This window comes from Coregonus lavaretus, assembly GCF_964263955.1.
Source record: "Coregonus lavaretus genome assembly, contig: HAP1_SCAFFOLD_386, whole genome shotgun sequence".
NCBI classification, from domain to species: Eukaryota; Metazoa; Chordata; class Actinopteri; order Salmoniformes; family Salmonidae; genus Coregonus; species Coregonus lavaretus.
In genome coordinates, this window is record NW_028165272.1 from 224,639 (window position 1) to 248,089 (window position 23,451).

At 41.8% G+C, this 23,451-nt stretch overlaps 1 protein-coding gene across 2 annotated transcripts; it reads right to left on the reverse strand.

The window, feature by feature from the left end:
- Positions 1–250: 250 nt before the first annotated feature.
- Positions 251–20,296, reverse strand: LOC311116033 (myosin heavy chain, fast skeletal muscle-like; the record flags this gene model as incomplete). 2 transcript variants are annotated; one of them, XM_084191166.1, is made up of 39 exons in its annotated part: positions 251–271; positions 1,970–2,101; positions 2,574–2,669; positions 2,758–2,862; positions 3,458–3,628; positions 3,767–3,892; positions 4,025–4,228; positions 4,429–4,737; positions 4,915–5,039; positions 5,366–5,531; positions 5,667–5,850; positions 6,001–6,197; positions 6,351–6,469; positions 6,647–6,773; positions 6,875–7,264; positions 7,604–7,694; positions 7,880–8,025; positions 8,124–8,300; positions 8,624–8,866; positions 9,085–9,340; positions 10,346–10,482; positions 10,873–10,996; positions 11,313–11,430; positions 11,535–11,622; positions 11,716–11,780; positions 12,927–13,230; positions 13,456–13,626; positions 13,721–13,870; positions 14,024–14,142; positions 14,888–15,026; positions 15,457–15,560; positions 15,780–15,878; positions 16,150–16,210; positions 16,387–16,479; positions 16,569–16,677; positions 16,923–16,950; positions 19,223–19,379; positions 19,597–19,731; positions 20,081–20,296. In XM_084191166.1, the coding sequence occupies 39 exons, from the start codon at positions 20,294–20,296 to the stop codon at positions 251–253; spliced, it is 5,802 nt and encodes a 1,933-aa protein (XP_084047292.1). The 2 variants fall into 2 exon arrangements, with proteins under 2 accessions (XP_084047292.1, XP_084047291.1); XM_084191165.1 differs by having other exon boundaries at positions 19,597–19,743.
- Positions 20,297–23,451: the final 3,155 nt, after the last annotated feature.

Below are 23,451 nucleotides of genomic sequence, written 5' to 3' on the forward strand. Positions count from 1 at the left end.
TAGGTCAGTCTATACATTTGGGAGTGTTTACCAAAAAAAGTGGCCACTTTGTTGGGGTGACAGCTTTGTTGTTGTTTAAATCCCAGAATGCAATATTTTTCATGGTATGAAAAAGCTATATGCTGAGTAATAAGTCCACAGTCACAAAGGAAGTTTATGTAGGTCAACGTGTTTTTAATCAATGCTCAACATTTCACCATGAAAATCATATTTTATGCATCAAAGGAAATTGATCAGACTTTGGTCTTGTTCATTCAGCAGCTTCTTTTCCCTGTAAGAAGAAATACAGAATATAATGGATCAGTATTAATAATGAACATGATAAATATATGGACAGACTTGGATAGAATATAATGGATCAGTATTAATAATGAACATGATAAATATATGAACAGACTTGGAAATAATATAATGGATCAGTATTAATAATGAACATGATAAATATATGGACAGACTTGGATAGAATATAATGGATCAGTATTAATAATGAACATGATAAATATATGGATAGACTTGGATAGAATATAATGGATCAGTATTAATAATGAACATGATAAATATATGGATAGACTTGGATAGAATATAATGTGTCACGCTCTGGCTCCGGGACTCTGTATGTTGAGCCAGGGTGTGTTCGTTTCTTTGTGTTCTGTTTCTAGGTTGGGTTGTTCTAGGTTGTTGTATTTCTTTGTTTGAGTGACTCCCAATCAGAGGTAACGAGTGTCAGCTGTTGGCTCGTTGTCTCTGATTGGGAGCCATATTTAAACTGTCTGTTTTCACCTTGTGTTTGTGGGTTTTTGTTCCTAGTCAGTCATTGTCACTGTGGACTTCACGAATCGTTATTTGTTTTGTTGTTTCGTGTTTCGCTTTAATTAAATAAAGCATCATGTTCGTGCAACATGCTGCGCTTTGGTCTACTCCTTTCCAAGACGATCGTGACATAATGGATCAGTATTAATAATGAACATGATAAATATATGGATAGACTTGGATAGAATATAATGGATCAGTATTACTAATGAACATGATAAATATATGGACAGACTTGGATAGAATATAATGGATCAGTATTAATAATGAACATGATAAATATATGGACAGACTTGGATAGAATATAATGGATCAGTATTAATAATGAACATGATAAATATATGGATAGACTTGGATAGAATATAATGGATCAGTATTAATAATGAACATGATAAATATATGGATAGACTTGGACAGAATATAATGGATCAGTATTAATAATGAACATGATAAATATATGGATAGACTTGGATAGAATATAATGGATCAGTATTAATAATGAACATGATAAATATATGGATAGACTTGGATAGAATATAATGGATCAGTATTAATAATGAACATGATAAATATATGGATAGACTTGGATAGAATATAATGGATCAGTATTAATAATGAACATGATAAATATATGGATAGACTTGGATAGAATATAATGGATCAGTATTAATAATGAACATGATAAATATATGGACAGACTTGGATAGAATATAATGGATCAGTATTATTAATGAACATGATAAATATATGGATAGACTTGGATAAAATATAATGGATCAGTATTAATAATGAACATGATAAATATATGGATAGACTTGGATAGAATATAATGGATCAGTATTAATAATGAACATGATAAATATATGGATAGACTTGGATAGAATATATTGGATCAGTATTAATAATGAACATGATAAATATATGGATAGACTTGGATAGAATATAATGGATCAGTATTAATAATGAACATGATAAATATATGGACAGACTTGGATAGAATATAATGGATCAGTATTAATAATGAACATGATAAATATATGGATAGACTTGGATAGAATATAATGGATCAGTATTAATAATGAACATGATAAATATATGGAAACTTGATGTGGTCATATTTGAACATGAGTCAGGTGTACGTTTAGCAGCAGTCCTGTACCTTTCCAGTGTCGCGGGTCTTGGCTCTGAGCTTGTTGACCTGAGTCTCAGCGATGTCAGCACGCTCCTCAGCCTCCTCCAGCTCATGCTGAACCTTCCTGAACTTAGACATGTGCTGGTTGGCTGCTTCCTCCTGGGTGAGATAAACAGAGGAGAGCATAACATCAGTATTCAAAGTTTGAAGCTTCAGATAGCAAATTCATGTACTTTTTAAAAAGATATTCCGAATTTTTTTATTGACATATTTAGGATAGCAATGTATATAGGGAGATAGATGATATAGCAGAGAAAGTGAGTGGTGGAACAGAGGGATCAAACTGCTGCCTCCAGGGACATATGTGATATAGGGGCGGCAGCACTACCACTAGACCAGCCCCCGGCACAAAGCTAAATAATATTCAACCCCCTCTCTTTTAAATTGGTAACACATAGGCAGAGGAGTCACTGTGCATACATTTCTTCAGCAATTACTTGCACTATCAACTGAGTCATTGTTGACTGATGTGCAGTAGCAACACTTCAACTAAACTGTCTGGACATGAAGTTTTGTAATGTCTACTAGGGAACGTAAGCTTTCAGAGTATTTGACTAAGTCTGTGACTCACCGCTTCCTCAGCCTGCCTCTTGTAGGCCTTCACTTTCAACTGCAGCTTATCTACCAGGTCCTGAAGTCTGCCAACGTTCTTCTTATCCTCCTCAGTCTGTGGGAGAAGATCAAAGAATCAATACCCCATAGTTTAATACACAAACCAGTGTGCTTTAGTGTGTGAAGAAGGCACATGTTCTTACCTGGTAAGTGAGCTCCTTGACTCTGCGCTCGTACTTGCGGACTCCCTTGACTGCGTCTACACCTCTTCTCTGCTCGGCCTCCACCTCAGTCTCGAGCTCGCGCACCTTTGTGGAAGAAATAAAGTTAGGCATTTATGTGAGGTGGTGAAATCAGACGTAACAAATCTTTGTAAAAACAGAAGTATATTCTTCTGCTAGTCAAGGAGGTACAATTGTTGTCTGTTCCTATATATTTTTACCATTTTAATTAGAGGGGTCTATAATGAAAACAACTACTTTTCCTTATGTAGGTGGGTTATTGAGAGAGATCGTCTTAAAACAATGCCCCTGTGTAGGGAATCTTATGCCCTCTGCCTATAACAGAACACAGTTTATGTCACACAAAAAAATTGCAGCGCTTTCCATGCCTTACTGCTTAAACACCTAGACTTTAGCTTTTAAGAGTCAATTACTCAAAAATGTAATAATAAAACGTATACAATGTATTTTAACACACTAATCTTCAGGGGGCACTTATTAAAAATGTATTTTCCAAAAAATTGCCAGTATGCCATATTCAAATCTTACCAAAAGTAGCTTTTTTTTGTCAGAAAATATACATTTTCCTTAAGGGGGCATTTCCCCCGAAATACCTTATTTTTTATATGATCACATGCATTTCCAGCAATCTGTCTTTCAATACACCCTGCTGTTAACTCACCCTGGATTCCAGTTTCTGGAGCTGCTTCTTGCCTCCCTTCATGGCCAGATTCTCAGCCTCATCCAGGCGGTGCTGCAGGTCCTTGACTGTGACCTCCAGGTTCTTCTTCATCCTCTCCAGGTGAGCGCTGGTGTCCTGCTCCTTCTTCAGCTCCTCAGCCATCATGGCCGCCTGGAATGGTACTTAGTTTAATTTATGCACCAACTGGCACCACTCATAAAGCCCCCTTGAGATCTTTGGTGTGGTTAACCAGCCCAGCTACCATTGGCTCTTGGGGACAAATCTAGTTGATGTAATTCAAGGACTCACGTCAGTGATGGCCTTCTTGGCCTTCTCCTCTGCGTTCCTGGCTTCCTGGACGATGTCGTCTACCTCTCCCTGCACCTGCACCAGTTCAGTCTCCAGCTTCTTCTTGGTGTTCAGAAGGCTGGTGTTCTGAAGGAGGAAACAAGGCCATTTATTTGACTCAGAAATTACGAAAATCTAAAAGCAAGCACTGTTAAATTCTATGTGTGTGTAAATGGTATGCTTGGTTGAGTTTCATTAGAAATGGCTTTTGACCCGTACCTGGGAGTGCAGCAGTCCGACGCGCTCGCTGGCGTCTACCAGCTCAGTCTCAGCCACTTTGCGGCCTCTCTCTGTCTGCTCCAGAGCAACTCTCAGCTCCTCAATTTCAGACACCATCAGACCGTTTCTGCGCTCCACCATGGCTGCCTGCTCCTTCATATCCTCTGAGAGGCGGACAGCGTCATCAAGGTGCAATTGGGCATCCTGGGGTTCACAATGACATAGAATCATTAGACGTGTGGAAGTAGGGGTGATAGGATTGGTGATCATTGGTAAACATTTCCACAATATCTACAGTATATTAGTCCACTATTCCATTCCTCTGTTCTATTGTTTTCTACTGATTCACAAACAAATCCCTCCCCATGATCAAGTTTTTGAGCCTGATGTCCCAGTCCCTTTACCTTGAGCTGTCCCTGGACGTTCCTCAGCTGTTTCTGGGCCTCAGCGGCCTGCCTGTTGGCGTGGCTCAGCTGGATCTCCATCTCGTTCAGGTCTCCCTCCATCTTCTTCTTCACCCTCAGGGCGTCATTCCTGCTCCTGACCTCAGAGTCCAGGGTGCTCTGCATGGAGTCAACCACCCTCTGGCTGTTCCTCTTGATCTGCTCCATCTCCTCGTCCTTCTCAGCGATCTTCCTGTCCACCTCACCCTTGATCTGGTTCAGCTCCAGCTGCACACGCAGAATCTTGGATTCCTCGTGCTCCAGTGTGCCCTGGACAAAGAGAAGCAGTCAGGTGAATTGTGCTCAATACATTTGGATGTGTATAACACAAGGAATTACATACTGTATAAATGACTACAATAAACACCAATAAAGGGGAGCATTAGACTGTAGCTGGTATTGGCTAGTGTAACACTGCTTTTCCTATCAAACAGCTGTAGTTTGTACCTCAGCCTCCTCCAGAGCGGTCTGGATCTCAGACTTCTCTGTCTCCACGGTCTTCTTGGCCTTCTCCAGCTCATGGATGCTCTTGCCAGTCTCTCCGATCTGCTCAGTCAGGTCAGAGATCTCTTCTGCACACACAAACACAGGAGCAGATTATACTTCAGAGATTTTCACAGTGGATATCGCCAATGCACTGAAGTTTATATTGAATCATAATAACAGTTAATTAATTAACAGCATTTCATACTGTCTTCCAAATCGAATTGCCCCCCACATTCTTGGGCTATTCAAAGGAATACCAATTACAAGTTCCAAAAAATAACATTTTATACTTTACATGAAAATTCTGAGATGGTTTAATAGTAATTTTGATATAATGTTGATGATTACAGTTAATTCCATTTTCAAACACTAGTCAAACATCAGTCAAATAGAACTGCTGTCAAATGCTCACGTTGCAGGTTCTTGTTCTCTCTCTTCAGAGTCTCCAGATGATCCAGAGCCTCCTCGTAGGAGTTCTTCATCTTGAAGAGTTCAGTGCTCATAGAGCGAGCCTCCTTCTGAGCTCCTTCCAGCTCAGCCTGACCCTCCTCATACTTCTGCTTCCACTCTGCCAGAACCTAGGGAAATACATGGGATTTTCATTAGAACTCATTGATGGAGAGTTTTGATTCAGAAATATGCTACAATTATACTACAACTGATCAAATAGCAGACAGAAAATATCACCTTGAGTGACGTTTATAAATGTTCACCTTGTCAAAGTTCCTCTGCTTCTTGTCGAGGTTGGCGGCCATTGCGTTGGCTCTCTCAACGTCAATCATGAGGTCCTCCACCTCTCCCTGCAGTCTCTGCTTGGTCTTCTCCAGGGAGGCGCACTTTGAGTTGGTCGCCTCAATGGTCTCCTCAGCCTCCTGCAGACGCTGGGCCAGTTTCTTCCTGTTGGACAACAGAAGGTGGTGTTATGGTGAGCAATTTGTTGTGAAACAAATGTTGCACTACATATTGACATAACATTTTCTCAGAGCCCCCTATCACCCTCACCATCCACACCATTTATTTGAGTTTTTGCTACTGCGTGCAACTCACTTGGCCTCCTCCAGCTCCTCTGTGCGCTGGATGGCATCAGTTTCATACTTAGTCCTCCACTGAGCCACCTCACTGTTGGCCTTAGACATGCCGCGCTGCAGCTCTGCCTTGGCCTCCTGCTCCTCCTCAAACTGCTCTCTCAGGAGGTCACAGTCATGACGGGCAGACTGGACACCGTGGGCCAGTGCATTTTTAGCCTGAGAAAGAAAGCAAGAAAGACAAAGACAAAGAGAGATTAGATAGAGAGTAAATCAAATGGCAGTAGAAGTCTCTGAGGGTGGCGTAGTCACCGTCTATATGTATATAGAGCTCTAAATTGTGGTGGGTGGTTTCCATTTTGGGTCCCTTACCTTGACCTCCTCCTCAATCTGCCTCTTCAGTTCCTCCACCTGCTGGGTGAAGGCCTGTTTTCCTCTGTTAAGCTGAGACACCAGGGCTTCCTTCTCCTCCAGCTGACGGCCAAACTCACCTGCAGGGAAAGAGTAACCTCTTGTTAATGGGGTCTCTGTTCTCTAAGATTGAAAATGTATTTGAGGTATCGTAGGGCAGAAACTATGTGGACTGAATTTACAGCCCAAACACATGTTACTGTTTACTACTGAGGTGAACTACATTGGTTTGGTTTGTTGTTCATTGTTGATGGTACCATTTTCTGTCAGGAGTCTGGCCCTCTGTCCGCTGATGTCGTTGACCTGGCGAACATTCTCATCATTCTTAGTCTTGATCTCGCTCAGCTGGTCCTCAAGAGTACGGCACATCTTCTCCAGATTGCCCTGTTAGTGAAACATATGGGACTCCTGTCAACTTCAGTTTACTTGAATGGTAATGTAGCTGACCCTCCTCAACACTGCTTGACCAAAACATCACTACTCACCTTAGCCTTGGCGACAGCCTCCATGTTGCTGGAGAGGTCATCAATCTCCATCTTGTACTCACTCTTCTCCTTCTCCAGCTTCTGCTTGACGCGCTGCAGGTTGTCGATCTGCTCCCCGAGCTCAGCCACACTGTCGGCCTGCTTCTTGCGCAGAGCGGCGGCTGTGGCCTCGTGCTGCAGGGTGGACTCTTCAAGATCACGACGCAGCTTCTGGAACTCAGCCTCGCGCTTCTTGTTCATCTCAATCTGAGCAGCAGTGGCGCCTCCGGCCTCCTCCAGCCTCTCGCTGATCTCCTCAAGTTCCCTGGAGAGATCGGCCCTCTGCTTCTCAACCTTAGCCCTGGCAGCACGCTCAGCCTCAATTTCCTCCTCCAGCTCCTCAATACGGGCCTAGAAGAGGTGGCAGGATCAGGGGGGATGAACACTACAATACAGTTGAAACAATTGAACCTCACTACATAATAATAGTATGTACAGTATATTTAGCATAAATGTGTTAATACATAGCCAGTTACACTAACATATTTACTATATTCATTAGACAGTGTCCCAAGGGCGGAACCAAACTATCAACGGTAAGAAGCACCATCTTTCCATAGAAAGAAGCACCATCATGAAGCACCATCTTTCATCTTTCATGTGTGCTACCAGAAGAAATGTGTCCGTATTTTTCAGGAAATGATTCAGGTGTGTGCTTTCCTGTACTGGAGGTTAGATCCTGTACTGTACCTGGAGTTCCTTGATCTTCTTCTGCAGCTGAGCTCCCAGAGACTGCTCATCCTCAATCTTGCTGAGGAGCTGGGTGGTCTCAAACTCCTTCCTAACAAACACAAACACGTTGATTGCAAAGTTTGATTTGGTTAGATAGTGTAAAGGGAGCCTATATTACCATTCACTTTGCTTTTAAGAATCACATACAAATTCATAATTACAAGAATGAGCCAATAACAACCATTATTTTGATCAAGATGGCAGGTAATACTGTGGTAATTGATTTGTGTTTACTTCTTGATTTTCTCATCAGACTGCTGCTTGTCATTCTCCAGGTCCATTATGGACTCCTGGGCCAGTTTCAGATCTCCCTCCAGCTTTCTCTTGGCTCTCTCAAGGTCCATACGGAGCTTCTTCTCTTGCTCCAGAGAACCCTCAAGCTACAAGATAAAAATACACATATATTGGTCAACTCTAAACAATTGAAGATAATATCATCTTACATACTACCATGGCCAAAATGTCAAACTCCACTCACGTCGTCCACTTGCTGTTCCAGCTTGGTCTTGGCCTTGGTCAGAGTGTTGACTTTGTCCTCCTCTGCCTGCAGGTCGTCCAGTGTCTGCTGGTGGGCCTCTTGGAGGGCTTTCTTCTCCTTGGTCAGCTTGGCAACACTCTCATCCACAGACGCCATCTCTTCTGTCAGGTTTTTAACCTGAAAACGGCAACAACAAAATTAGTCTTTGGTCACTTCACCATGAAGGGGAGATTTAGTTTAATTAATATTAGAAATGTGTCAACAAGTGCTGTACTATAGATTCAACACTAGATGGCACTGTACTCCACGCCAGTGTATTGAGGGGAAGTCATAAAGGAGGGGGGAACAGAACATGTAATGAATGGGTGGATTACCCCACAAATGAAATTACACTATTTTGTGTCTTAATCTTTACAGCACCCACAAAAAAACTTGAATTCCATTTCTGTTTTGAGTTGATTATTGTTTGGATTATTGTTTGGTTAGACTGTCTACGAAACCTTGTTTTCAGTGGCGTGCTTCTCCTTCTCCACTTTGGCCAGGGTGAGCTCCAGGTCATCAATGTCCTTCTTCAGCTCAGAGCACTCATCCTCCAGCTTCCTCTTCTTGGCAGTCAACTCAGCATTCATCTCCTCCTCATCCTCCAGCCTCTCAGTCGTCTCTTTGAGTTTGGCCTCCAGCTGGATCTTGCTCTTGATGAGCCCCTCGCACCTTTCCTCAGCATCGTTCAGATTCTCTGAATCCTGGTTTCAGAGCAGGAAAGAATATAATTGGCCTCTCTTTGTGTATGAAAATATAGACTTAATTTTGTCAAATAGGTCAGAGCAAATTAATTTAAATGTATGAAATATAAATATATACCATGGGCAACAAACATTTCTGAGTTAGCCACAGTGTGCGTGTGTTCATATGTGCAGATGTTTATGTGAATGGTCTCTTATGAGGGTCGTTGCTCACTCACAGATGCGACTTGAAGCGCCAGGTCATTCTTCTCCTGCACCATGGACACCATCTTCTCCTCCAACTCCTTCTTCTTGGCCAGAGCCTTGGCCAGGTCCGTCTGCATCTTCTCATAGTTCTCCTTCATGTTGGCCAGCTCCTTCTCAGTCTCTGCGGTCTTCAGCAGGGGCTTGATCTTGAAGTACACCTTCATCCATGGCCAGGTTTTCACATTCATGAATGAGCGGATGTTGTACTGGATGGTGAAGACTGAATCTCTGGTCGACAGAAAGGATGGAGTGGCATGGTGAGTGGCATGGTGAGTGGCATGGTGAGTGGCATGGTGAGTGGCATGGTGAGTGGCATGGTGAGTGACATGGTGAGTGGCATGGTGAGTGGCATGGTGAGTGGCATGGTGAGTGGCATGGTGAGTGGCATGGTGAGTGACATGGTGAGTGGCATGGTGAGTGACATGGTCAGTGGCATGGTGAGTGACATGGTGAGTGGCATGGTGAGTGACATGGTGAGTGGCATGGTGAGTGGCATGGTGAGTGACATGGTGAGTGGCATGGTGAGTGACATGGTGAGTGGCATGGTGAGTGGCATGGTGAGTGGCATGGTGAGTGGCATGGTGAGTGGCATGGTGAGTGGCATGCTTAAAGAACTCCTAAAAATATATGTTTTAAAGAAAATAGTGTGAACTGCAGACTTCAAGGAAACTTCAAGGAGTTGGTCTGATGGTGGCTTTGTGATGTCATCGGCCTCCCCCCTTGCTTGAGGAACAATAGAGGAGCAATAGAGAACAAAAGAGGAAAGCCCCACCCCTCACTTGTGCCATGCCATGAGGATACCTGGAGCACCTAATGAGATGTGCCTTTTGTTAAGTAAATCAGGTGTTTAATGAGGTGAAAAGGAGACTAGGGTAGGACTTTAAAGCTACGTTCTGGGATTCAAAGAATAACAAAACGGGGACCCCCGCCACTTTTTGCATACAGCTGAGGAATTGGGCTAGGGAAATGTAACCCCACTTACATTTATAGACAGCTCTCTAGATGAAAGGACTGACAGGTAATGCTAAGATCAGGAGGAGTCATATTCTTCAAGAATGAATGGGTAAATATCACTAATTTAAATAACAATTGAACAGCTTGCTAAATCCCAAACTGCTGCTATAACACACTTTCTCATAGTGAACAACTCACAGCATACACAGTCTGTAATCATAATGCTTTACATACAGGTGGTTGACAGAATTCTTTGCCAAGTTGTCTACTATTCCTCACCTCCTCTCCATCATCTTGGTGAACTCTCTCCTCATGAGGAATCCACGGCTGAGAGCCTGGACCATGCCGACCAGAGAGGCCAGCTTCTCATCTCTCATCTCCTCAAGGACACCCAGCAGACCAGCTTTGAAGAACACCTGAGACAGGTAAACATGGTCAATTATGGAACCTCTGTCAGATGGTTACAGATAGAAAGGGTTGAATCGAAAGAGAGGAACAACGCCACTAGATTGATTTCACCAACATATAAATTGCAATGCTTACAAACAAACCATGGGATAGGTTGTTTATCAGTTGTAAGTTATTTTACAGTTGTAGATGAATAATTTACACTGATACAGATAACTGCAGCCATACCACTCTGACACAATGCACATGATAATTAATTGAGATCAATGTTTTTTCAAATCTTTAAGAAATAATAAAAAGATGAATGTATCAACTGGAGAGACATTCAATGGTTAGAATTTATATTATCATTGAGGTTGTGTTTTATTGCTAGCTTTTTCTGGGGATATTTGACTGACCTTGGTGTGTCCAAACTTGTAATCCTCATGATTCACATCAATGGACCCAAGCAGCTTCTCAGAAGCCTTCTTGTTGTCCATGAACTGGCCCTCTGGGATGACACTGGCATTCAGTACTTTGTACCTGAATGAGGAGACTTGTTTAACATGTGGTAGAAATTTAGTAAATGTCAAGTTATAATAGGTTGGTTGTATTACGTTAACGATAAGCCTCCTGTCGCTCAGTTGGTAGAGCAACGCCAGGGTTGTGGGTTCGTTTCCCACGTGGGGCCAATATGAAAAATGTATGCACTCACTAACTGTAAGTCGCTCTGGATAAGAGCGTTTGCTAAATGATTAAAATGTAAATGTAAACGGATGCTGGGAAAACCCTTAGCGCAGAACTTTCTGTGTGTGTGTGGTGCGTGTGTGTGCGTGCATTTGTGTTTGTGTGTGTGTACCTCTGCTTGAAGTCAGCATAGATGATTCTGCTGGGGAAGCCCTTTCTGCAGATCCTGATACCTTCTAGAACACCATTACACCTGAGCTGGTGGATAACCAGGAAGTTCTCCATCAGACCTGGAAACACAAACCAAGTCTCATTAACAGGTTAAAGATTGGTTCGTTAAGGTTACTGATACTGTACTGATAATATGTCATATTTAACTCAATAGTTCTTGTACCTGGAGTCTTTGACTCGTTGGGAATCAGGCAGCGCACAAAGTGAGGATGAGTGCTCCTCAAGTTGGTCATCAGCTTTCCCAAGTTCTCCTGTAAGAGGGTTACAAACCATTTTCTCAGAGATCATTTCTGATAATCAATGCACCTTTTGAAAGCCTGAATATACACATTTTAAAAGCTCACCCTGAACTGGGAGGACACAGTCTGCATGGAACCACCCTTCTTCTTGCCCCCTTTCTTGGTTGTATCTGTTAAAATGGGGAAAAGTGATATATCATTATAAATTAGACAATCTCAGGTTAACTTCACACTTAATGCAAATGCTGCCAATGAGATGGTGTAAAATAACACCTATTGTATGAGTACATTAACAGAGCGGCACATCTTGCTCTTCATTGTAATCAGAGGGCTGATAAAAATACTATGCATGCCAGTCTCTCTTGGCTAAGAGTTGAGGAGAGACTGACTGCATCACTTCTTATTTTTATAAGAACCATGAATGTGTTGAAAATCCCAAATTGTTTGCATAGTCAACTTACACACAGCTCTGACACACACACTTACTCAACCAGACATGCCACCAGGGGTCTTTTCACAGTCCCCAAATCCAAAACATATTCAAGAAAGTGTACAGGATTATATAGAGCCATTATTACATGGAACTCCATTCCATCTCATATTGCTCAAATAAACAGCAAACCTAGTTTCAAAAAACAGATTAAGCAACAGCTCACGACACAACACCTCTCCCCTATTTGACCTAGATAGTTTGTGTGTATGTATTGATATGTAGGCTACGTGTGTCTTTTAAAAAAAAAGTATGTAGTTCTGTCCTTGAGCTGTTCTTGTCTATTAATGTTCTGTATTGTTTCATGTTTTGTGTGGACCCCAGGAAGAGCAGTTGCTGCTTTTGCAACAGCTAATTGGGATCCTAATAAAATACCAAATACAAAAACCCAGTGAAAAACCCAGAGAAATTGTGATACATTTAAAGACTTTAAAGCAGCAATCAGCAGTTGAAGCAATACAAATCATGCTCCCTGCCCCTGTTTCTATAAAAAGCTGAGAGATGGGGCTGGAGAAATGTAACCACTCAAATTCATAGGCAGAGCTATGTACACAAGGACTGACCATCCATGATATCAACATGATAGTTTTAACCTTGTTTTGAGGCTATAAATTGCTTGTTTACCTTAACTTGGTTCACAAACATTGGAGTAAAACAAGCTTCTATTTTGGGTTCTGAAGTGGTACGACAGTTGAACTGAGCTGATGTTCTTCAAGAAAGTTATTTTCTTCAAGAATGAATGTCGTCCAAAAATGTAAATGTAGCAACTGCAGATTAACCCTTTAAAGGAGTTGTAGCACTTATTTTAATGTGATGCTAGTCTTACCCTCAGGTGGGGCAGCGACATACAGGGTAGCCATAAGTTTGACTGAGGACTTCCCGTACAGCTGAAGAACTGAGTCGTTCAGGGGGTCCTTGTTCTTGTCCAGCCAGCCAGTGATGTTGTAGTCCACCGTGCCGGCGTAGTGCACCAGGGAGAAGTGGGCCTCTGCCTTGCCTTTAGCAGGCTTGGGCTTTTCAAACGCCTTGTTTTTCCCAAGATGCTGGTCATACAGCTTGTTCTTGAAGGAAGTGTCTGAAGCCTTGGGGAACATGCACTCCTCTTCAAGGATGGAGAAGATGCCCAATGGCTTTACGAAAAGAGATGTATATCAAATTAGTGATATTTACATTTAGGATCACATGTATTCCTTTAGCAAGCATGCTATTATCAGAGTATCTTCATTTAGGGGCACATAATAGGATACAGAGTTCTCAACAGTCAGATACGTTCTACCACTGTGATAATATCTCACACAGCGCTCTCTATGAACTTTTGCTGTTGTGGTCCATTACAATCCTGACAGACAGTTTACCTTCTCAATAAGCTCAATGCAGGCAGCCAAGTCCATGCCGAAGTCAATGAAGGCCCAGACGATTCCCTCCTTCTTGTACTCCTCTTGCTCCAGGACGAACATGGTGTGGTTGAAAAACTGTTGCAGTTTCTCATTGGTGAAGTTGATGCACAGCTGCTCCATGCTGTTGTACTGTTGATGGAATTTCAAAAGGGATCATTTCATCATACAGGGCTGTAATCCCTCTCAATCACAACTAATTGTCTTGTTCTGGTCTCATACTCACATCAAAGATCTCAAACCCAGCAATATCAAGCACACCGATATAGAACTGCCTTGGATTCTTGGTGTCCAACATCTCGTTGATACGGATGACCATCCACAAGAACATCCTCTCATAGATGGACTTGGCCAGAGCCGAGACTGAGTTATTAACCTGCAATGATAATACCTCAAATGAATACATGAGACATTGACCATGTATAGTGAGAAGGTGAGAAGACATCACTATTCAAAACAAGCAATGCACTAATCACCTAAATATTTCTGGTGCTCAGAAAATGGTAGATGCTGTGTTTGGCCGCCTTACCTGAGGCACAGTCTGTCCCTTGGTCACATACTCATTGCCGACCTTCACTCTGGGGTAGCAGAGGGCCTTCAACATCTCAGCTGAGTTCAGGCCCAGCAGGTAGCCGATTTTATCAGCCACTGGAGAGAGAACCAGCAACAACAGACTCAGGGACACAAGATCACTTGATTCTGATGTCACACTGACAAAAGGGTTTGGCCAAGTTTGTTATGGGTTAGGTTTTGATTTGAACCCACATTGATAATTTCAAATCATTTCTGGAGGTTGGAATTCGGTCTCCATAAATGATCTCCTGCCGGACTTTGATGAGGCGCTGTCTGTCTTACATATTGTATATCTATGATTGGACTGGAAATGGGACTAATGCTTTACATATTGTATATCTATGAGTGGGACTGGGAATGGGACTAATGCTTTACATATTGTATATCTATGAGTGGGACTGGGAATGGGACTAATGCTTTACATATTGTATATCTATGAGTGGGACTGGGAATGGGACTAATGCTTTACATATTGTATATCTATGAGTGGGACTGGGAATGGGACTAATGCTTTACATATTGTATATCTATGAGTGGGACTGGGAATGGGACTAATGCTTTATATATTGTATATCTATGATTGGGACTGGGAATGGGACTAATGCTTTACATATTGTATATCTATGAGTGGGACTGGGAATGGGACTAATGCTTTACATATTGTATATCTATGATTGGGACTGGGAATGGGACTAATGCTTTACATATTGTATATCTATGAGTGGGAATGGGACTAATGCTTTACATATTGTATATCTATGAGTGGGACTGGGAATGGGACTAATGCTTTACATATTGTATATCTATGAGTGGGACTCACCCTCTGTGCCGTCTGGCTCGGCCTGCTCCTCACGCTGCTTCTGCTTGAATTTCAAGTTGCCATGGTGCAATACAGCTCCTGTCAGCTTGTAGATGCTAATCTTCTCATCATTATTGAAGCCCAGGATTGTAATGGCATCCTGGTATTTGACAGGAAGTACAACAGTGATGAACTGAACGGTAGTTTGCTCACTTACAGTACACTACAGTTCTGTACTCTCACCAGAACAAATCGGATGGATATATTTGACCTCCTTCTCAGATCCACATGATTATGCTTGGCCAACGCTAGTAGATGACAGCACAAAAGGAGTTTTCCACAGTTTCACAGGGCACTTAGTGGCACTCTCTTGTGGATGTCTTACATGTGTGTGCCTCAAGGTGAAGTGTGAAGTCATGAAGAATGCCTTGAGGCTCATGCCTAACTAACACAAGGCATTTAGAATCTGACAAAAAAATACATGAAAATTCCCAGCTGCTACCAAGTTGGAATTGAACAGTGCATTCATTGTGTATGGTGGTTCTACCCATTCCATATCTAGAGTTTGGTTAGCCCTTTGTTTGACTCACGTCTGTGGCATCCAGCTCTTCCTTGTCGTTGATGCTGGCCACGGTGATCTGACCCTGGCTGCACATGGGGAAGTCGTAGGGGTTGGTGGTGATGAGCGCCATTTCTATGGACAACGGAGAATGTCTTGTCAGTTAAATCTCTTAGAATTGTGCTGTCCTACCTTTACAGTATCTCTCCTTCCTTTACTCAATAGATGGACTCAACTATATCACTGTTAAGGTTTCAAAGCTATCGGTAATTGATCAAAGTTACCGGAATGTTCAGTAATTTTGGTAATAATAGAAAATCTATGGCAATCTATCGTAACTCTACTTTGCCATACCAACAATCTCAGGTTTGTGATTGGTCATCATCTGGAAGAAGATGTGGTAGCCTCTCTCATCGGGAAGCTGGAAAGACACTCTGGACTTCTCTAGCAGGTCTGAGAGAGAAAGAGAGAGAGATTGACAAAAATAGAGAGAGAGAGAGAGAGAGCGAGAGAGTGAGAGAGAGAGAGAGAGAGAGAGAGAGAGAGAGAGAGAGAGAGAGAGAGAGAGAGAGAGAGAGAGAGAGAGAGAGAGAGAGAGAGAGAGAGAGAGAGAGAGAGAGAGAGAGAGAGAGAGAGAGAGAGAGAGAATTAGAGAATTATGATCTCCCAAAAAAAATCTGTGTGAATTTAGTAAAGCATTGAGAAAAAATCCAAATCAACTCACAGGTCTCAATGTCAGCTTTAGCCAGTTTGCTACCTTGGAAGTGAATCCTGATGAATTTACCCTATAGTAGAGCATGGGGGTTAGAAATAGGTCAACTAAATACATCTAACATTTAACTTTGATAGACCCCTTTAAATGTTACAGAATGTTGGACATATATTGATATAACAAAAGGGAACTACTGAAATAAATGTTTCCAATCTAAGTTCACTTTCACAGTATGCCCTTCATACTTACAAAGCGAGACGAGTTGTCGTTCCTCACTGTCTTGGCATTACCGTAAGCCTCCAGCAGAGGGTTAGCTGCAATGATCTGATCCTCAAGAGACCCCTGATTGAGACAAACACAAGTTGCTCAGAAACTGATCAAGTTAGTTTTTCTCAATCGCTTGAACACAGCCCACCAAACTTAAAACCTACCTGCATTTTGCCTGGCTCTGCTTCCTTCTTGGGACCAGAAACTGCAATGGTGGCGAAGTACTGGATGACACGCTTGGTGTTGACAGTCTTTCCTGCACCGGATTCTCCACTGGTTAATATGACAGAGAAAGAGGGGTTTTAGTTTTAGCTTTCACTAAGAAATAGCATTGAAAAATACACTGTTGACCTGGTTTCTTACATAAGTAAATAATTAACAAATATTCCCACTCATCAACTTATTATTACGCATAGCCTAATCCATTCATTATGTCATATATTTTCATCACACCCAAGTGACCCAACATATTGCAGTAGAAACACTTTCTCAAGTGAGATTTTTAGTACACAACTCACGTAATCAGGACGGACTGGTTCTCCTGGTCTGTAACCAAAAAACATATTGCTTATCATACTCGAGCAACATTCTGGGTACATTATTGATTTCATTTAGGAACATTTTTCATTCAAGGTTACTGAAATCAGATATTACCAGCAAACTGTTCCAACCTAGACTAGAAAACAGTAGATAACTCTCTAAAGAATATTTTAACTTCCATCCATCCATGCATCCATCAATCCATCCATCAATCTATCCATTAATCCATCCATCAATCCATCAATCCATAAATCCATCCATCAATCCATCCATCAACCATCCATCAATCCATCCATCCATTAATCCATCCATAACCACTTATGGACTTTGAGATCCAAGAAGGAAGTTGACCCCAGCAAAATGTAGGAAGGTTGTGGCTTTTTAACACATTCCAGTTTTCTTGGCTGTGTAATCTTTTTCTCCACCTGTGAATCCTGTTTCAAGAAAAGTGTTCAAGCAATCGAGAAAACTAACTTGACCACTTTACCAGATTCTGAGCAACTTGTGTTTGTCTCCATCAGTGGCCTCTTAAGAATCTGATCAACGCAGCTAACCCTCTGCTGGAAGCTTACGGTAATGCCAAGACAGTGAGGAACGACAACTCCATATTAACATAGGACAATTTAAATGTTTCTGTATCTCTTGCTACCTCTGTCCCTAAGCAGTTTGATTGTCTCGTTCTTAACGTGGACCTTGGTCATAATAACCAGCTGACACTAATGGGAGTTCATCACCCTCCCTCGGCTCTCTCATGTGCTCTTAACAATTTATCTGAATTGGTATCTAAGTGTGGTCAATCTGAACTATTTATGATGGGTGATTTTATTGACTGGAGGATGCCAGTGTCAGATACACTGAAATATATTTGCTCTGAGCTAAACCTGTCTCAGCTGATAACTGAGCTTACACGGCCAAATCCTAAAGATCCATCGAAATCTACCCTGATTTATCTTATTTTCACAATAACGCCAGATAAATATGTTGCTGGTGGGGTTTTCCCACAGGATTTTTGTGACCATTTCCCAGTTTTTTCTGTGTCAGTAATGTGAAAATCTATAAATCTAAGCCTCGTGTAATCATTAAGAAATACTTAAAAAACGTTAGTGAACAAGCTTTTTTTACATTATCTATAATTGAGTGACATTGACTGTATCTCAGCTATCCCTGAACCTGATTTGTCTTTAAGCTTTTTTCCAAATATCTTCAATACTATTGTAGATAATCATTGCCCCTTCAAAACTGATTTATCTGAAGTCATTCATAAGAGAATTGTTGCCTTAGTCAAGGCCAGGAACACAGGCTTAGGCCCGGATTGGTAATCTTTTAGACAACTGAGGACTCAATGTGTAAGACTGACCAAGAAAGCTAAATCTGATTATTTTGTAAATACTCTTTCTGATTGTAATGGGAACCCGGCTAAATTCTGGAAAACTGTCAAATCTCTGATGGGTTGCACTTCCTCCTCTCTGACCCAACAAATTCATTCAGACTCTGGCCCCATTACGGACAAAAATGCTATCATTGATGAATTTAATCGTCTTTTTATTTCAGCTGGCTATAATTTGAAAGAGCATCTAACCCTTATATCTCTGAGAGTGGGCTGAATGCTGATTCAGGAATTTTGCAGATTGAAAATGGTAGTCAACATTTTGTATTTCAGTAATTCACAGAAAAATAAGTCCTTGATGCCTTACTTGCTATAGATACCTAGATATCCACAGGGGCTGACCAATTGGAGCCGGGTCTGCTCAAGTGTGCTGCCCCCCGCATTGCTGGCTCAGTAACCTATAGTTTTATATTGTAATTGATTTTGACGTATTTTATTAAATTGTATATGCAGGGCTCACTTGTAAAAGAGACACTGGTCTCAATGGTGACTCCCTGATTAAATAAAGGTACATAAAACATCCACTTATGGACATCCATCCATCCATCCATCCATCCATCCATCCATCCATCCATCCATCCATCCATCCATCCATCCATCCATCCATCCATCCATCCATCCATCCATCCATCCATCCATCCATCCATCCATCCATCCATCCATCCATCCATCCATCCATCCATCCATCCATCCATCCATCCATCCATCCATCCATCCATCCATCCATCCATCCATCCATCCATCCATCCATCCATCCATCCATCCATCCATCCATCCATCCATCCATCCATCCATCCATCCATCCATCCATCCATCCATCCATCCATCCATCCATCCATCCATCCATCCATCCATCCATCCATCCATCCATCCATCCATGAGAGCTCGTACCAATCTGCATGAACTGAAAGGCGTTGTCAGAGACGGAGAAGATATGGGGTGGAGCCTCCATCCTCTTCTTCCCTCTGTAGGCGTTGACAACCTCCATGTCGTACACAGGAAGCCACTTGTAGGGGTTCACCGTGGCACAGAAGAGCCCAGAGTAGGTCTGGATGAAAGGGATTCAATTAAATTAGGGGATTAGCTCAATCAGATTGACTTTTACCTGGATTTATGTGAGGATGTAGGTGTACTATGGTATACTAATGTAGGTCTACTGTATTGGTATGTTTTGGTTTCTACCATTCATTTATGTGTAGTACTGTATGTGTGTGTGTTTCTCATGTTCATGTATGTGTGTGTGTGTGTTTATGCAGGTATCTTACATAGATCATCCATGCTGCATAACGCTCTTTGAGGTTATACAACACAGAGGCTTCATTCAGGTAGGTCATCATGGCCATGTCCTCAATCTTGTCGTACTTAGGGGGGTTCATCTGGTAGACGTCTCCGTCTTTGAACTCTTTTCCTGCCTGAAACCGTCAAAAATATACATGACTGAATACTTTTTGATCATTAAATACGAGTTCAATCTTTAAATATATATTTTTAACTGCATACCCCCATCTAATCCAACTACTTTGTTATCACCCACTGACACATACATGGTGATTCTTAACTAGTCCATATAAATTTGTAATTAGCAGCGATAAAATGTATGTGTTTGAAGGTTATATTCTGCTTACAAAAAAAACAGAGGAATCCTTCTCAATCTATCTTTTGTTACTGATTTCATTTAGCCTGTTGGCATGTTTGGATAATTTTGATGTTTATTTCAAGAAATTGAGTAATTGCACCAATCAGGCTTACCTCCTTAGTGCCGTCAGGATGCGTGACTGTTACAGTACACTTCCCATCAGCCCTTGCAGTGACCAGACCCTTAAGGTACAGCTCCTTGGGGTCTGCCACATAGCAGGCGTTCTTTGAATCAAACGGTGCGGTTTGTGCCTCCATCCTCTCCTTCTCAGGCTTACGGAGGTATATGGCAGCCTTGCCGTAGATTTGCATCTCCGCGTCCGTACTCATGGTGACGGATCACTAGGAAAGAGATGAGACAAGAAACATGATTGATTCTGTGGTGCTTCCTCCCCAGTCAACAGAGCTGTGAGTGGTATCTCTCACAGAACATTTGTCACTTTTCTTATGAAGACTCAAACTATGTCTCACCTTCTTTTTCCCCTTCTACAGATGAATTTGTACTTCTTGGAGAACCCTGGGAAACATTAGGGTGTTGTGAATACGCACAAAAACCGTTTGAATGGCATCATTCAACACAATCATTACGGCCAATTCAACTACAGGTGCAACTTGTAACATTCATTTTCCTATTGGCAACTCACTTTACTACACATTCTGTCAAGAATTCAAATAAAACCCCTGAAAACCCAGTTACATTCTAGACCACCCCCTCAATTTACAAACAGCAGGAGCACTACATTTGACCCTAAATAAAAGCTACAGGTTTGAAGTAAAACACATTTAAAGCAAAAACCTTTTTTCCCCCCCAAAACAACATTTTAAATGAATGCCACTTGATTGCATATTGTAAAATCTGACAAGGGACATGTAAATAAGTCAATCCAGAAGTCAATTCCAACAGTGCAGTTAGCTACTGACTCAGATGCTGAGCACAAAAAAAATGATACAAATGGAAACATCAAGGAGGCGGAGAGTCTTACCACAGAGAAGGAAGGTATCTGACTAATGGATGCTGGGGTCTCAACCTGCTTATATCTGGTTGAAAGTGCCAACCAAGCAAAAGTTAATTATGGACCACTCTGGTAAAGGAAATGGATCGGATGAGAGACCTCTGTATTTCTGTGTCTCACTAGCACCACCAACTTCCAGGAGCGCAAACACTCCCATTACATGACTTTTTAATGTCATATTTGTCTCTGAATTAAATTGAATTAACATCAGTAAGAGATGTCATTACCAATAATGATGACAGTATCAAAAGTTTGAGTTATCAGATTGACTCCAATGTTACTACCATTGACCTCAAATACTGTAATGGAGTCCATGTTACCCCACTACCACTAAAAACATTACATAATAATCTGACATTATTTAGTTTAGTTACATTAATCTTTATCAACAACTTAATATGTGTATTTTGACCCATGTTTTTCTATTTTGCTTGTCAACACATCTGAACTGTGTCCTCAGTCACCTCATGCTTGTGATTTATCACCCTGGTGACACCATATTAAATAAATATTTAAAAGCTGGAACAGAAATATTTAGGCTTTCAATTACAGCTTCATCAAAGTGTTCAATCAACTGTGTAGTTATTTATCTCCAGTCTGATCTATTGAAGATGCTGCAGGAGGTTTTACTGGTCTCACATTTCAGTTGGCTAAAACCATCCAGTGGGATTCTTAAGGCTTACATAACATCATTACAGTGCTTCAATCATCTCATCCACTCATATTTCTGACAGCAATATAGCTGCCTCAAACTTCTATTACACTCTGAAGTTAACCGTTTAGCAGCTGGTTTTTAATAAAACTGCTATAAAGTGAATAGGGGATAATTACAATAAAGTAACAGATTACTTTCCATTTCCATTTTAATTAATCCTTCACATTACAGTTTTAATATCTTTCTAAAAGACAGCTCTAGCAACTTGTGAAGGAGCCACCATCAGCAGAGACGTTGGTTAAAATGATTTTTAATACATGTATCTGAGCAAGGTCTTCTTTAAAGTCAGACATTTCACGGCCTTCAATGTCGATCACATCTTTTCTGTTTCAAAACCTCTACATTCAAACAGTTGTTCTTTGTGTCTGATGTGGTGCAGCTAAATGAATGTTCAATAGGGTGAATCTATACAGAACGTTCAGACAGAAATGTGTTTTAAAGAATAGATACGACTGTCAGGTAGAATAGAGAATCATATCAGCTCTATTGAATACATTTCTATTAGCAACGTTCAGAACATTTCACCTGAATAGATAAGGAAGTCTCGAGGTTTTGCTCGCCTGAGGTAGAGTATCTTATGATAAGCTGTAGACCACACTATTTACCAAGAGAGTTTTCATCTATATTTTTCATAGCTGTCTATTTACCACCACAAACAAATGCTGGCATTAAGATTGCACTGAATGAGTTGTACAAGGCCATTAATCAACAGGAAAACGCTCATCCAGATGCAGCGCTCCTAGTAGCCGGGGACTTTAATGCAGGGAAACTTAAATCCGTTCTACCCCATTTCTACCAGCATGTTAAATGTGCAACCAGAGGGGAAAAAACTCTAGACCACCTTTACTCCACACACAGAGACGCATACAAAGCTCTCCCTCGCCCTCCATTTTGCAAATCTGACCATAACTCTATCCTCCTGATTCCTGCTTATAAGCAAAAACTGAAGCAGGAAGCACCAGTGATTCGGCTAATAAAAAAGTGGTCAGATGACGCAGATGCTAAGCTACAGGACTGTTTTGCTAGCACAGACTGGAACATGTTCCGGGATTCTTCAGACAGCATTGAGGAGTACACCACATCAGTCACTGGCTTCATCAATAAGTGCATCGATGATGTCGTCCCCACAGTGACCGTACGTACATACCCCAACCAGAAGCCATGGATTACAGGAAACATCCGCACTGAGCTAAAGGGTAGAGCTGCCGCTTTCAAGGAACGGGACTCTAACCCGGACGCTTATAAGAAATCCCGCTATGACCTCCGACGAACCATCAAACAGGCAAAGAGTCAATACAGGTCTAAGATTGAATCATACTACACTGGCTCTGACGCTCTTCGGATGTGGCAGGGCCTGAAAACTATTACAGACTACAAAGGGAAGCACAGCCGCGAGATGCCCAGTGACACAAGCCTACCAGACGAGCTAAACCACTTCTATGCTCGCTTCGAGGCAAGCAACACTGAAGCATGCATGAGAGCACCAGCTGTTCCGGACGACTATGTGATCACGCTCTCCGTAGCCGATGTGAGTAAGACTTTTAAGCAGGTCAACATTCACAAGGCCGCAGGGCCAGACGGATTACCAGGACGTGTACTCCGAGCATGTGCTGACCAACTGGCAAGTGTCTTCACTGACATTTTCAACATGTCCCTGACTGAGTCTGTAATACCAACATGTTTCAAGCAGACCACCATAGTCCCCGTGCCCAAGAACTCTAAGATAACCTGCCTAAATGACTACCGACCCGTAGCAC